This window comes from Xyrauchen texanus, chromosome 21 (assembly GCF_025860055.1).
Source record: "Xyrauchen texanus isolate HMW12.3.18 chromosome 21, RBS_HiC_50CHRs, whole genome shotgun sequence".
Classification (NCBI taxonomy): Eukaryota; Metazoa; Chordata; class Actinopteri; order Cypriniformes; family Catostomidae; genus Xyrauchen; species Xyrauchen texanus.
Window position 1 is genome coordinate 26,382,432 of NC_068296.1, and position 17,507 is coordinate 26,399,938.

The following is a 17,507-nucleotide window of genomic DNA, read 5'->3' on the forward strand; positions in this document are numbered from 1 at the left end:
CCTACTATGTTTCACATTTAAATATTAAAAAGTAAAAGTTCAATTGAAAGCATTTTCTTTATTCTCCTACAAATATACATTTAAATAGACATTATTAGTTACAGTAATGCAATGGTATAATATAGTGCACATTTCAAACAATCATCTTGACATTCATGTAAGCAATGACATGTCTTTTCTCTGGTATTGTGCAATGAAAAAAAGAAGAAAAGAAAAAACAGGCACATTGTGGATTGTTTTTGTAAGATGTTTTCTAAATGCAATTCAAAATGGAATTTGACATTTAATTACTATGAATTCAACCAAACATTAACACCAATCCAAGCACATGATAAACTTACTGAACTGTGAGATATTAAATGGACAAAATACATTTTAAAAAGCATTCTACTAAATAAAATATACATTCATTTTTCAGACCACACCATCAATAATTTGTACCATGATAATACAGTAAATTATATTTTCTGAGACTTGTTAATCAAAGTCACCAAAGAGGTCTGTGGAGGTTGCACAACTGCATGCAAGAAAAGCCGTGGGGGCACAGAGAGAGGGTTTCTCCAAAACAAAATTGTGACTCCTTAACTGTTTAAGCACTATACATCTGCTTCCTTTGCATAGCTGACAGCAAAGGAAAATAAAATACAAAATAAATTATGCATATTCTGCTGTCTGCCAGTAGTATTGTAAATATATAAAGATTTTGGAGCAAAATAGGATATAAATGGAGATGAATTTATTCGGAAATATTTTTGATCTTCTGTTTAACTTTAAAGCAATGTTCTTTTGCATCTGTTTATTTATTCTAGTTAAGTTACTAGGCTGAATTAAAGTGTCCCCAAAAAGTATTTGGATACTTAAAAAATGAATGTCAATGCCCCACTAAATTCCCCCCAAAGCTAAAACAAGTAGCTTTACCTTAAAATAGCACAAGTACATTCTAGATGTACTAGAAGATATTCTGTTAAAAATGAGCACGAGAAAATATTTGGACACAATTTGGTTGTCAAATGTTGTGGAACATGTCCATGGTTAATATGATGAATATATCCATGGTTACTATGCTAGGACTCCTGCGTAAACTTTTTACCTCTTAATCCTCTAAATATTTCAAAAATGCCTTAGAAAATCATTTTGGTTTAATTTTTATCTAATGAATGAAATTCATACATTTTAAGAATGCCTCAAAAGGTCCAAATTCTTTTTGAAGTAACTGCATGTACATTCCAGATCTAAGGCTAAGAATCTCCTCCATCAAAATAAATATGCAGAGAACATTGATACTGTAGTTCTCATGTTACTGTACCTTCATCAGGTTCTACAGCAGGGTGAAATTATTAAGGAAATAAAATATACTCTTCAACTGTGTTGAATGTCAAATGGAATGTTGTTGTTCCAGGATGGGGTTTTCTTTGCCGTTTTCTGAATAAATATTCCAGCACCTCACCACTCTTTGGATAAGGGGGCAGGCTTTTGATGTCTAGAATGTCATTGATACTGGTTTTGAAATTCACCATTTTCATAATGATTTGATCCGTGATTTTCATCGTCTTGCATGGTCACCCCTCTCTTCTTCTTCCAGCCTTGCTTGCTTCCTGAGGAGTTGTCTGAGGTTCCATAGGTCTTCTTCTTAGTTGCCAGGGCACTGTCACTGCTGGGCTCCATCTCATCAGCCAGCTCATCTTCCCCAATGATGCCGCATTTCTCATCACTAGTGCTCTCAGGATCAGCCCAATCCTGCTTCTCACCAGAGGCAAAGATGGCATAGAAGATCACGCCAGTGTAATGCACCATGGAGGCAATAATAAAAACATGTTGCCATTCCAGGCGAGTCTGTTGAAGGCAAATAAATGCAATGATTTTAAATGCAAAATGTCAATGCATTAGATACAAAATATCAAACTAAATGAGATCTGCAAATGATGCTTGATCTTTTCTCAGAATATATTTTGTTATATAATACAATATAATACATTTAAAGTTTGGCTAAAGTGTCCAAATGACACCCTTTATGAATCCCCCTGGGGTTTGAACATTTGGGTTACCTGATCAGTTTTTTAACCATTATGCTAAGCTTAATTATTCATAATTTAATCATTTCAACATGAAAGAAGGAAGCTTTATGTTGGGGTGTAGGCTTGTATCTAGCTGAGATTTAAACTTTAAAAGTTTTCACAAGGAAAAGATGAGAAGTTAAATACCTTGTGTTTGGTGAGTGCTCCAACGATGAGAGGGCATACCATACCAGACAGGGTACCCACTCCATTGGAGATGCCCATAAGAATACTGGCATAGCGAGGAGCTATGTCTAGATGATTTACGTTAAAACCTGTGTTGCAGAACAGAGATGCATTTTACATCTGTAGACATTATTTGCTGTAATTTCAAAAAGCAATATTGCAAAACAAATATATTGTATGTATTATGCAATATATACTGTTTTTATAAATGAGTGACCCACATGCATAATCGCACAAATAAGAAGTAAATCCACAATATATTTGCAGGAAGAAATTGCAAAAAGTTTATTTAAGCATATTTTGGAGAGAAATACAGAAAATACTTTATATAGCCTGCATAATCATACAGTATCAGCAAGGGGAATGGATGATGTTGGCTGTGTTCAAAAACTGAAACATGCTGCCTTTTAAGATCTAGGTACTTCTGTATCTAATGTTTACTTAACATCTTGTCTACTAAGATAACTTCAACTGGTCAGTTTTGATGGCAGCATAGCTTTATCCTCGCTACTTATGATATCCCACAAAAAAAGTAATTTCATGGAGCAGTTGAAAGAAGTAAATAAATTCATAAATATTCATTCTGATCATCTGCTTCAAAATTTGTTCCGAGCAATAAGCATTATAGTCATAAAATATTTTTTTGGCTAAAGCTCCCTTGAATTTGTTCTTGATCATCACATGCGATATTATGGTGCCTTGGAAGGTGGTCTTAAACCAGTTTCCTTATCAGGTACCTTTATAAAGAAATGCTGTCTTTTAAGTCATTGGCTGACTGGGCAGTTAGACATCAATGATTTGGACACAGCCGTTGAAAATGACTGGAGTATGTTGACTGACACCTGTCTCGTGTGTCACCTGATATCGCAAATCCACTGAAGCCCACAGCCAGGATGAGAAATGAGATAGCCACTGCACGTGTGTGTGAGAACCCCACCACCAGCAGTAACGTGGCCTCCATGCCAAAACCTGTGGATAATGGCATATTATATGATGAACATTAGGTCAATCAGTAACAGATGGGATAGTGTTCACGAAACCTGTTTGAAAGCATTTTTCTTTTTTTCATTTACACATATCGGTACTGGGGAACTTCGCTTACCTCCACAGTTCATGATTTTGCGCACTGTTGTAGTAGAGAGGATTTTCCGACTCCTCAAGAAGTCAGCCAGCTGACCTCCAATCGGTACTATGATAGTCATCACCATGTGGGGCACAGCTGACAAAATGCCCACCTGATAGAGCAACATTATTTAGTTATTGCTATAGAGAATTGTTCAGCGAAAGGAGAGTAATTTAAATCATAGACAGCATTGTAGCTTAACACATGTAACAGCCCACCTTACTGATGGGGAACCCAAAGACCTCTTCAAAGTAAGCTGGCTGACTAATGAGCAGGAGGTAAAAGGTCCAGCTGCGGCAGAAGTTTGCCACAATAATGGCATAGACAGGCATAGATGTAAAGAATTTACGCCAGGGAGTTTTGAATTTCTATAGAGTGATTAAAGCATTTAATTAATATTTGGTAAACATCCCTACAAAAACATTTTAAGATACTACATTTGAATATGCATTAGTAAATAAAAAAACATGTTAAGAAACACAAAGGTCTTTAAAGATTTGTAGACTATACCTCAGTAGCACTTGTTAAACTGGCTCCCTCCCCTATAGAGGTCTCTATATATGTCCTCTCTTCATCACTGATGGTGGGGTGTATCGCTGGGCTATCATAAGCTAACAGGAGCCAGAATGTATACCATATAATGCCAAACACACCTGGATAAGAGCACAACCAATATGTCAGACCGATATATATTTATATATATATATATACACTACCTTTTGAAAAACTTGACTGAAATGTTCCTCATGATCTCAAAAACCTTTTGATCTGAAGGCATATTCTTAAATATTTGAAATTAGTATAATATAATTGTGCTACCATATTCATTTATTTCATTGCAAAACTAAAGTTTAATTTAAAGTAAAGTTTTTGAAATGTATGACTTGGACCAGGGGCGTAGCACCAAATTTTGGGCCCTGGGTACAAACCATCTTGCTGGGCCCCCGTACCAAATATGTATGTATAGAAAACTGACTTCTAAGGGGCCCCCCCTGCCTCGGGCCCTGGGTACTCGGTACCCTTTACCCCCCCAGTCCGATGCCCCTGACTTGGACCAAATAATATAGAAAAGCAGCCAATAAGTTTCCAACATAGATGGGAACTCCTTCAATACTCTTTAAAAAGCATCCCAGGGTGATACCTCAAGAAGTTGGTTGAGAAAATATCAAGAGTACATGTCAAATTCTAGGCAAAGGTGACTACTTTGAAGATGCTAAAATATAACAGTGTTGATTTTATTAGTCACAACATAATTCCCATAGTTTATGTTATTCCATCGTTTTAATGACATTACTATTATTCTAAAATGTGAAGAAACAAATTATAATAAAGAATACGTTTTTCAAAACTTTTGACCGGTAGTATATATATATATACATGCATACAGTATATAATGAGGTACAATTAAATTAAATTCCATGATTCCTTGTGATATACTGTGAAACAATGTTAAACTCACCATATATGTAGAACACAGAGGGCCAGCCCACGTACTGCACTAATACTCCAGCCAGTGGCATGGCTATCACAGCCCCTGCATAAGATCCTGCCAAGCAGAACACACACACACACACACACACACACATACATACAGGAGTAATTAAGAAAGTTCAATTAAGGATGAATTAAAAGCATTAATCAACTTGCAATATCTTCCCCTCATTATAATTCAATAATTTGCAGCCGTTACGTGGGTTGCCTCATAGTTGCCTGTGGAAAACTGAGATGCTTTGTTTGGTTCGTCTTTAAGAGACCTGACCTGGTTTTTATTTATTTTCGTTATAGTTAATTTTAGTTTAAGCTTCTGACACTTTTATATTTGGGGGTATTATCTCTTAAAAGGGCCATGACATGCCTTTTATTATTATTCTAAAAGGTTCACTTATATATTAGTAAAGTTTTTATTTAATAATATTTTTTTTTTTTACAAAAAACAGTCATATATTTGTAAAACATGATCATATCCCACCCTCATTCTGACCGTCTGTCAGAAACGCTTGGTTTTGGTGCTTTTTCTCCTTTAAGACTTGACAGTAAATGCTCACTGTTAAGATTGGCTCTCTCTACTTGCCATCTCACTGCTCAACGCTACTGGGCGAGCTACAGAAGTTATTAAAGGTAAAGTTGGCATTGATGTGTTTTTGTGGAGGCAGTCAGATGTAAATGTCCACAACATTGTGACATCACAATGTGGAGGAAGTACAGTATGTTTTTATAGTACAATGAACTCTTAAATGGTAAATCTGATTCCTCATGTTATGACTCCTTTTAAGTTGAACTGTTTGGCTTTAATGCCACTAACGTCACCAAATGGAAATGCCAGAATAATCTCCCAAAATAAACTCCCCTGTCCACTGGTTGAATAAACAGACAGTCCTCCCCAAACTCACGCTATTTATGTCTATACATATTAGGCTAAGATAAGAGAAATTATTTTACTTAAACTTATATTCTTCACCTTCAAGTTATTAAGACTATAAGGACTATTAAAACTATTAAGTCAATAAAACCCAGGGGATATACAAATCTTCAAAACTCACAAAACTAACATGCTCAGTTACACATGCAAACACTTCAGACCACAGCGCTCAGCTATCAGAGGGGCTGCCAGCTGCTGGAAATGGGATTTTAATGAAAAGGTTTCTTAATGTATATGCACTTGTAAACCTTACTGTTCAGTGTAGGGAAGAATTCTCGAGTGAGCTTTTGAACAGATGGCGCTACTTCATTTATGTCAACAAGAAAGCCTCTTTCCCACACAGAAGGTGAAGCTGTGTGCAAACCATCTTCATTTAGTGGCCATGTCAAGAGCTTTTTGAAGCACAGGTTGTCATGGCACCAGTTTATTGTGGAAAACACCTGTTTTAATGCATTTCAGGGGTAATGAGTATTTTTTTGTAGCTCCCCCAGCTCTTAGCCTTCTGTGACACTGGTCAGCAACTGGACTCTGTGAAAGATTTCTGAGAATCTGTGTCTTTGTGTGATATTACACAGGCATACACTCAAAAAGAAAAAAAAAAATTCCCTGCTTTTTTCAATTTACTTAATTAAAATGAACTAAAGCAACACAATTCTAGTATATTATGTTACAACTTGATTTCATTATATTCTGTCCATATATAAAATGGAAATGTACTTAATCCATTTGAGTTGAGACTGCATGAATAATCTTTGTGGTGTTAATGTAGCATTGATGAAACAGGGCAAGGGATTTCCATTTTCCTGCTCACTTTGCATGGGACTGAATAGGGAGAACAGGTGTTGAAATTAAGTGTTATTTTATGCATTTTTGAGCAAGAAGACAATAGGTGGAGATTTGATAATGTACTGTTATATTTAAGCAATATCACACAAGCAAGAGTGCAATAGGGCCTCACTTCAGCACTGATGTGATTTTGCCATAGGCCGAGTGCTGTAGGCACAGCAATGCTGATTTAGGGCTATATAGCATGATTGCCAGTGTGATATTGCTTATATACAACAGTTCAATGAACAAGTAAGTTTTATAAAATGAGGAAAAACACATTTGTGCATGGAACTACTTTCTTACACCATGGATCAGAATCTGCCTTTGCTGGCTCAAAACAAATGATGCGTCCAAGCCTCTCAAAAACATTACTTTAGAACTACTAGTATCACGGCTTGGGCTGTTTCTAAACATGTTATTGGAGAAACAAGGATCTGTGTGTGTGTGTGTGAGTGCGCGTGTGTGTTTGTGTTTGTGTGTGTGAGCGAGAGAGAGATGGAGTATGTGCGATCACCTGTTGATGATGCTGGATTCTGTTAGTCATCTTTGTGAATATAATGTCATTTTGGTGAAATTCATCCTATTTTCTCAGTGGAAAAATAGCCATTCAAGCAGGGGTATTCCTTCCTATTTCGCAGTAGCTGGTAGAAACCGCAATCTCCTCCACCATTTTGAACAGTATTTTCTCTCCATTATGGAAACTCCGGTAAGAGGTAAGTGCCTTGAGTATGTGTCTGTCTCTAAGCCGTGATGAGTCTTAATGCTAAAGTTGTTAGTTGGTAGTGTAGTAGTAAAACGAGCGATCACAGAGTGCTGTTGAATGTAAACACTGACTGATGCTGACTCACTGCATGTCACCAACTGGCTCATATCACACACAAAAAGGGTCTTTTGCCACCACCTGCTGGCTAAAATATGTAATGTCACAAAATTAAATGTAAAGAGACAGATGGCTCTTAACACATCTGCACTGCTCTTACACTTTAGTTTAGAACGGCACGAACACAAGCGGAGTGATACACACAGTGAAGAGTCCGAGTGCTGATGGTGTGAGACATCACTACTCATAGAACGTCTCTCGACCAGTCAGATTCGAGGACCGGAACTAACTGTTATATATTATTTTTAAAAAGAGTATCTGCTAAGCTAGAGTTTTGGAGGTTACCATTGGGTCTAATAATGTGCTTGTGCTTAGTTTGAGGATGTGTTTTTACATTCAAGTGATATATGATTTGAGTGATGATTAGATTAGACTATAAGTGCAACAGTTTCACTGTCCTTACAGTTACTCACTTTGCATATACTAATGATGAATTAAATAATTTAACTTCGATCAAGAAAAGAAAATTAATTCAATAAACTTCAATAAATCAAGTCTTACAAACCTAATAAATTTGAGTAAAAACTACTATTGTACATTAATTTGACCTAATCATATAAAAAAAATTGGCTCAATGAAACTGACTTAATCGGAATGAAAGACTATCTCTTATTCAATAATTTTCTGAGTGAACAAAATCTATTATTAGTGGTCTTTAAAGCAAAATCTTTAATTAAGTGTGTGATATGCATTGGAAGAAATATCAAATCTACGAACTTTCTCGCATACAAATAGCATTCTGTTAAATAACGTAATAGCCTATGCTATACAAAAATCTATATTATTCTGGTCTTTTCAATTAAGGAAGTCCTTAAAGGAAGGTTTTGTCAGATTTAGCTAGCTTCTTGGGACTAATTTTCCCCTAAAGTAAATTCATACCAATGTTTGCTTGTCATTTCTGTTACAGCAAGGGTCCCTTGAACCTTTCTATAAAATGAAACCTACTTACCACAGAAAGAGGTAGTAGCCAGACGGCTTCTCTCCAGTGGAGGAGCCCATTTGCTCCACATCCCATGGCAAGCTGGATAAGTGACACCCTGTTACAATATCATGCATTATTATTATCATTGTCTATGCTTTATTCTTTCATCACAATGTTCGTCACCTCTGATGGCGCATACTTAAGTTAAGTAAATAGAATGATCAATAGTGTACTAACTGTATATATATATAATATGTAACATATTAATGTAAACTTATGTCACATGTAAATGAATAACAAAGGTAAAGGCTTTATGACAGAGGATGTGTTTAATGGTGGAATGACTATTGATTATTACCTCCACCAGTCCTTGTAAGATTCGCACAAACATGACACATCCATAGTGGTCCCTGGCAGCTGATGGAATAAACATGTTTAGCACTGACGTCAAAAAAATTGCTGCCCCAAACACCCTGAGAAAAAAAATTCAGAGACATTTAATGTTAGTTTAGTCAGTTATGGTTAGAATAACCAATAAAAACAAGGTAAAACAAATGGCAATACAGCTTACATCATAAGACAGCCCAAAATCATTTTAGGTTTAAATAAGGTTTGGTGCAAATACACACTATCACTATGTCTAATACTAAATTACGGAATGTATTTGTTTTAACACTAATTCTGTAATTTTTAAATGTTAGCATTTCAAAAAAGGAATCATTAAAGCATTTCTTGCTGTGAAGTCATATGCAGTAACATGGTAAGTTAGTGACACCTAGAGAGTAACTTTGGATTTTTGTAACTTGAAAAGCACTCTAATTGAACAGATTTAGAAACATGATATGACAGACACCTCATAGCAACCATCATTGTTTTCCAATGAATATAAAAAAAACAATTATTTATAATTTTGAGACTTTTGGTGATTTTAAGTCCCGCACCCCCCCCTGTTGAGCTACATCGCTGGATCGCACAAGAGAGTCATTTTGGTTCATTCAGTTGTCCTTTATCTCTATTTAATCCATCCATCTGCCTCTTTTTTTCCCAAAACAGTGTGTAAGTGACACTTGTAATATTCCAGTGGCTGGTGTTTCAGTGTGAGATCTGCGACGGATCTTTCATTATTAACTCTGTCAGCCACGTGTCCCCTGTTCCTGTGAGGCTTTTATTACAAGACCACTATCGCCCCTCTAATCATCACATTGCGCAAATTTAACCCTTGCAGATCTGGCCACTGCTCTCGTGAGCTTCCTTGTGTCCTTTCTGATTCAGAGAAAGTGAAATTCTGAATGTTATATATGTGTTACATATGTGGAGTGGAATACACTTTCTTTCTAAACATTGCAGCCTGTCTGTCAGGATGTGGCTCACCTGTTAGCTGCTAGCTTATTGGAGATGAATCCTCCAGGGATTTGAGTGACAATGTAGCCCCAGAAAAAAGAGCCATGTATCAAACCCACTGTCTCTGGATCCCAATTGAACTGAGCTGGCTAAAAGGTAGAAAAACCAGAGGAGACCATGTAAACTTAAAGGATAATTCACCCAAAAATAAAATTTCTGTCATACTTTATTCAACCCCCAAACCTGTGTGACTTTCTTTTTTTTTTCATGGGACACAAAAGATGTTAGGCAGAATGATAGCCTTAGTCACGATCACTTTCATTGATTTTTTTCTCTCGATACAATGAAAATGAACGTTGACCGAGGCTGTCAGTCCCAAACATTCAGGCTAACATTTATTTTTGTATTCCATTGAAGAAAGAAATTCATATGGGTTTGGAACGACATGAGGGTGAGTAATGGTTTATTTTAAACCAACATAGTGGGTGAGTTTATTTTGGGGGAAAAATCCCTAAAAAAAATTCTGCTTAATTAAAAAGTGAGATGAATGAGTTATCACAGGACAAACATACTGAAATGACCTTGCGAGTATGTGTGTGTGTATGTGCGTCATCCATTCTACCCAATATTACGACAGGAAATTACAGGAAATTGTGGCAGCTAACTACTGAAAAAGTTATTGATGAGATATCAAGCCATGAAAAAGAAGATAATGCTTTGTTTGGTCCTTTAAACTTTATAAGTCAAACGAATCGTAATGATGAGTAAAAAATAAAAGCTGATGAATTTACGAATCACTCGGCTTTGATAGTAGCCTATCCGCTGTATTCAGATAATCAAACCTCTGCGGATTTAAGGGATAATTCACCCAAAAATAAAAATCTGTCATCAATAAGTCACCCTCATGTTGTTCCAAATCCCATATTACTTTCTTCTTTGGAACTTAAAAGATGTTAGGCAGAATGACAGCCTCAGTCACCATTCACTTTCATTTTATGGAAAAAAGAGGTAACTGAAGTTGTCATTCTGCCCAACATCTCCTATTGTGTTTCACAGAAGAAAGAAAATGTAGATTTTGAAATGACATGAGGTGAGTAGATGAAGATTATTATCATTTAAATTTTTGGGTGAACTATACCTTTACAACCCATTCTCATTCCCTTAGCATCCAATTTTGATACTTGTACAGAAGCCGTCCGTGTCTGCACGATGACGCCAAAGGTGCCCCCCTTGCGTCCTCTCGTTGACATGGTGAGAAACCTCATTGTTTTCAACGAGAAATATTTGTCGTCAGTTATCAATCTTTGAATAATATTTTGTGTGCTTAACCTCAATGTTTTATAATACCTATAAATATATTAGTGTGATATTACATTATACAATCATATATAATATTTTAGATCCCCTAACCCAGCCCCATTTCTAAACCTAACCGATAATCAACAATATCAAACATGAAAGAGACACTTTGATAATTTTAGATACATTACACTATTTATAGATATTTTTAAGCACCCAACTGCACATTTATGCCTAAACCTAACCAGTTTTCAACAATAGAAAAGACATAACAAGTAGATATAGTACAGTCACGATCATTTATTTAAAAAAATTGACTATAATAATATGCCAAACCATACGATGGCATTGTGTGAGTAGCAGAGTGAAACTGAAGGTTTTAATTGGTAAACATATTCCCCCTCTGTGAAGGCATCCTGATCCTGTGTCATCCTGATTCTACCAGCACGTCTCATTCAAGAAATACGTGAACATCCAAACTGAGGTTGTTGCAATCAGTCATAAGACACGCGAGAGCCAATGGCATAATCACATTTTTTATGTGTTTTAACAAAACTTGTGTAGGATGTGTTACGGTGGTTGCCGGGTGACCGTGATCGGTGACTAAAAACCTACATTTAGTTTTGTTCTTCACATGATTGTATGACTTGGAATACACCTGGAATGAAACGTGTCACTTCAGCAGTGCAAGATGTGACAGATTAAATAGACAGATAAACAACAGATGAAATATTAACCGCTGTAAATAAAATCTAGCAGATTTAAAATGAAATGAAAATCATTCCCCCAACATAAGTCACGATGACAAAATTGTACCCCAGCATCCCAAGGGGACACTTTTGGCATCTGTAGATTGATGCGCAGGGCCATTTCAGACCATTCTGGCACCCTAGGTGAGATCCCTATCTCACCTAAAGGGGTGTATGGCAGAGGCCTCTTCTTTGGCGCCCTCCCAGCAGGCAGTTATCTAGTTTGCCTATGCCTAGAAACAGCCCTGTTGAAGCGCTTGGCTCTTACACAAGCATCAGTCTTTGATGCCTTAGGAGTGAGAACATGTTGACCTTTAAGATGTGTGTACTTCCAGTAAGTGTATAGTATCAGTTTATGTTTCTGGTTTCACCTGCATGACGGGAGTCCCATTGATGTAGACCGTGTTGTTGTTGACCATTTCTACTATGGCAACACCCAGGTTGCAGCGGATGCCAAATGAGATGCAGAAACCAAGGCCACTGAGGACGGCAATGATGTAACGTTTGGGAAGACCAAAACAGCCACAGTCCAACAAAGGTGGGCTACGTTTAGGGGCTGCCACTGGCTGACCATCCTCTGTCAGCTCAATGTTGTTCTCTTCAGACACATTAGTTCCATCGATCTTCCTGCACAAAAGAGAAGAAATTGTTTAGAAATATAGGAAAATTATTAGTGAAATAGATTTGGCAAAATCGTAAGAAATTGTACGTGTTGGCTAGTACAAAAACTTACAACTTAAACTCCAATTATTCTGTCATTTAAACCTAAACCTAACCATAAAGTCTAATCCCTTATCAACCCCCTAAACAACATGATATTTATTACCACAAGAAATAATTTTGACTCGTCCCTCCTTTTCTTAAAAAAAAAGCAAAAATCAAGGTTATAGTGAGGCACTTACAATGGAAGTAAATGGGACCAATTTTTGGAGGGTTTATAAAAGGCAGAAATGTGATTATAAATATGAATTGTATTGTTATAATTTTATAAAAGCACTTACATTAATACTTCTGTTAAAACTCATGTATTATTTGAGCTGCAAAGTTGTATAAATCGTCGTTTTTACTTTCCTTTTAGGGTTTTAGGTTTGTTGACATTACATTGGATACAACTTTACACAGAAAAGGTTTGTAATCGATCTTATCACACTAACGTTTTGTTAACACATATTATTTATGTCTTGTGGCTTTACTTTTGTAACAGTGAGTATTTTAATGTTTACTGATTGGCCCCATTCACTTCCATTGTAAGTGCCTCACTGGAACCCAGAATATTCTTATTTTTTTTTTTTTTAAAGAAAAGAAGTTGAAAGTCTAAATGTATTTATTATGGTAATCAATATTATGCCACAGATGCTGTTGATTGAGCTTAACTTGTATTGAACTCAGAGTTTATTCCTTTAATAAATATATAATAAGTAAACAAATTTGTTTCCAGATGTTTCTTTACTTAAAATGAAGTGTTATGAAGAATTATGACGAGTTGTCTTGACTCTTGAGACTATATTAACAATTCCTTGAATCAAAGTAGAGGAACTGATGTAACTCCAGAATTGATATTTCAAACAAATCCAGAATACTTATTTGGACTGAAAATCTCCAAGCTGGTTTAGATTCACAGTATTGCTGTATAAAGGTGATATACCAATATTTATGTATTATGTACTAGGGGACCATTGTAAACATGTTTCCTGCTGACAAATTCTTTGCATAGGTGAACAGACTAGAAGTGGTTGCAGAGTGTGGTGTTGAAAAGGTCACATTGCGTTTGGTACTCCCTCCCTCTGCTTCCCTCTTGCCCGCACGCACCTGTTCCATTACCCAACCTCTATCTTTCCTCTCATCCTCCACCTCTCAGGAATAACTTTCATCTGTCTATTTTAAAATGCACACCTGAGTTCTTCTACATGCAGAAGAAGGACCTCACTAAAAGCGGGATACTGGAGGATTCTGAATGGAGGATCAAGAGGCAATATTGCATTTCAAGAGTCACACCAGAGCCTGTCCCTGATGTTTGTGAAGAAGATGAACTGGATGCATTGTTAATGGACATAAAGCACAATAAGGTGAAGTCGTGGTCTGGTACACTCACACAATTGTGTTCAACTCTGAACAAAACACTTTTATTTGGTTCAGAAAAAGCTTTGTCAATGCCTTTAATCTATACATTTTTTACTATGTATATTAAAATACTTCAAATAATTTTTTTATCATCTTAATTTTAGCAATAGCATGATCTGAGCCCTTTGTAGAAATTCTCTTTACTCTCTCCCAAGTCGAATCTAAGCATTGATGCAGATCTATATTTATTTATTTATTTATTTATTTATAAACATATCTTTATTACGAGGATTAACCCCTTGAGATGAAGCATCTCGTTTTCGAGGGGGTCCTCCAGTACATCAAAGCAAAAAAAGAACCAAAACAGCAGAGCAAATATCACGGTCAAAAACCGCACAACAAAACACAACAACACACACACACCAGCTCACAATGCTCAACCCCACCCTACCCAACACGATCCCTATAGATAACATGATAGAGAAACAACCACATGACTAGCATTGCACAAGGTCAAGGACTAAGAGTAATACAAAAAGAAAAAAAAAGAAAAAATAAATTGAGGATAAAAATAACAATAATAATAAATAAATGAATAAAAATGAAGACATAAAAATTAGAATTAATATGTCTATATAGAACACTCTCTGCAATTATTGGCATATATTATATATATTTCAGAAGCTTATCAGGGAAAATACATTTGTAAAGACCAAAATATAACCTCTATGTTCATATAGGGATGTGGTATTTGCAGAATTCTGCAAAGGATTGCCTTCAAAAGAGTGTTTACACATTGTAAGGACAGCCAAATCAACATGTTATTCACTTCAACAGTCAGAATACTCTCAATAATCAGAGATAAAGAAAGGTAAAAGGGGAAACTAAAAAAAGATACAAAAAAAGAAAGGTATTCAGATTGCATTCCATCTTAGCATATTGCATTCTCAGAAATAATGTCCAAAACAATGTTTTTAAAATGCGTACTGGCTAAGACAGCTTCAAAATAATTATTAAAAAAAAATGAAAACACTTGCTTCTCGCAAGACCACGAGATCCCTGAATCTGACAACTATGTTAAGCTTTAACAGAAATTTGGCTGTGTGGACTTCCTCAAAATCAATTCTATCCATGTTTCATGGAAATTTGAATTTGCTGCTGTTTTGGAAGAGACTGTAAAATATTGTTCATTGCTATTTTATAAATAAAATAAAAAACCTTCATGGCTATTTTAATTAATTATATTACTACGTAATATCTTTAATAAAATGTGTTGATTTTAGAAACGGTATTGTGCTTCTTAAGCTAGTTATTTTGTGCCCTGTTTATGCACAAATTTAAATGAAGTTCTGTACAGTTTAAACTCTTTAAAAAATTAAGCAAATTTGAGTAGGACTGAAAATATATATTAAATTAATTATTAAATGTGTGCATATTCCATTTTACTTAACCTCTATCTCCCGCTCTCTGTCTCTTTCTTTTTTTATAATGTGATGATTTTTATCTTGTCATTTCTCTATATTATTTGTAGTATTTGTAATATCAAACTACCTCTAATAGATTTCTTGGTAATATTACGCAGACACAAGAAATTATTCACATTATCTCACATATTAAGATGTCTAATATGCAAGGAAAATATAACAGACATATACAGACATATACAAATTGGGAGACCACTGCAATGATCATTTTCTCTGGATTTACTATGTATAGGTATGTTTGAGTTAAATGAAATTTTTTGTTTGATTCTATAAAGTACTGACAAAATTTCTCCCAAATTCCAAATAACAATATTGCTATTTAGAGCATTTATTTACAGAAAATGACAATTGGACAAAATAACAAAAAAGATGCCTTCTTAGGGGTCGGATCATACTGTATGCCTCATTTATCAAAAAGCACGAGAACTCGTGGAGTTGGAAGGGAATATTAAAAGTGCCGTGGCAGAGCTAAAGCGCCAAATATCATCTGATGGCCGAGATTGAATTTACATAATAGAGAATTGACACGATTGAAATATAGACATAATACTATTTTGTCACAGAAAGTGGAGTTTTGGTTATTTAGTGCAAGACAGCCATACTTTGAGGGGGACAAAGCAGGGAAGCTTTTGGCTAGATATATAAAACTGAGAGAGTCTTTTTCTACCATTCCCTCTGTGAAATCTGCTGGTGGTGAAATATTTACCTCAGCCATTGATATTGATAATGCTTTTAAAGAATATAGTCTCTATAGATCTCTACAGTTCCATGTCTTAGTCTACTGATGATGATATTATAAACTTTGTGGAACCATTAGAACTTCCTAAACTGACGGCTGAGCAAAAATATTCTCTTGATTCTGAGATAACCTTAGAGGAACTTGGCAAGGTAATTAAGGCCTTGCCTACAGGCAAGGTATCAGGGCCTGATGGTTTTGCCACTGAAAACACAGCATCTTTTTGTTATTTTGACCAGTTGTCATTTTCTGCAAATAAATGCTCTAAATGACAATATTATTTGGAATTTGGGAGAAATGTTGTCAGTACTTTATCAGAGGAACTGATACATTTGCAGTGGCCTCTTTATTTTTTTCCAGAGCTGTATATTTGAGTGATATTGCTAGATGCCTTTACAGTTAAACCAAAGATAACTTGTTGCATTGTTTTGATGTTGAAATTAACATAAAAGTTTAAACTTAGATTTGATGCCACTAATTTAAATTTTTTAAAAACAATTAAAAGATTAAAAATACTGCGTCAACAGCTTTTCAAATACTAGAACATTACAATGTCATAATGCATATGCAGTTTTTTACTGTTTTGTTTTTTCTACAAGCATCTTTCATCACAACACAAATATATATAGATATATATATTCTATATACCAGTTCTATATACTGTTAACTACGTTAAAATTGGTTGTACCCTTATTTCAGTTTCTATGCTATTTCCACCTGATCTGACCCTTAAAAATATTTTTGTTGATGAAACCTTATTTATTAAAGATTTATTTATTGATATTATATAATAATTTGGATTTAAAAATTTTGACCAGTTCATTTGGCACATAAAGCTAATTTCTGCCACAAATTAGTCATGCATGCAAAAATCAACTCTTCTAAATTCCTGTCATCTCATTTAATAACAAATGCAATCAGACACTTGATACAGTATAGATAACGCAAGCAGCTTTCCGCACATCTTCCTCTCAGTGCTTAGACTCCAATTCTACTGTCTTTTCACTTACTTTTGTAGGTTCCCCAGAGAGTCACCCACATTGTTCTTCAACTCCTCCTTTCCTGGTCTGAGCTTCTCCTTTAGACCCGCAAACCCCCCCAGTGGCATCTCTCCTTCCCTCTCTCTTCTTGCCCACAAACACTTGTCTTTCCCACTCTGCTCTTTGCAGAAAAGAGAACAGGTTATCCACTAGGCACTGATGCACATTCTCTCCTGTGCTGGACTGAGACTGTTCGCTAGGGCTGGGTTAGGTGCGCTGAAGGGGAGGAGGAGAGATGCTGAGCCAGGGAATGGAAGAGAGAAGAGGAGGGACTTGGATTTGATGGCCTCACAAGCTTTTTTCAGCAATCCAGGGATCTGAGTGCAATCCTTAATTGAGTTGGCCATAGAACTTCCTAATGCACAATTTTGTGTGTTTTCAGTTC

General features: G+C 35.7%; 1 protein-coding gene across 1 annotated transcript; it reads right to left on the reverse strand.

Annotated features, from left to right (window-relative positions):
- Positions 1 to 305: 305 nt before the first annotated feature.
- Positions 306 to 17,190, reverse strand: LOC127661794 (vesicular glutamate transporter 3). Its single transcript, XM_052152688.1, has 12 exons — positions 17,093 to 17,190; positions 12,173 to 12,428; positions 9,784 to 9,902; positions 8,771 to 8,885; positions 8,440 to 8,527; positions 4,823 to 4,909; positions 3,874 to 4,016; positions 3,582 to 3,731; positions 3,343 to 3,475; positions 3,099 to 3,209; positions 2,202 to 2,329; positions 306 to 1,833 (listed from the first exon to the last, which is right to left on the reverse strand). The coding sequence occupies exons 1-12, from the start codon at positions 17,188 to 17,190 to the stop codon at positions 1,489 to 1,491; spliced, it is 1,773 nt and encodes a 590-aa protein (XP_052008648.1). The 3' UTR covers positions 306 to 1,488.
- Positions 17,191 to 17,507: the final 317 nt, after the last annotated feature.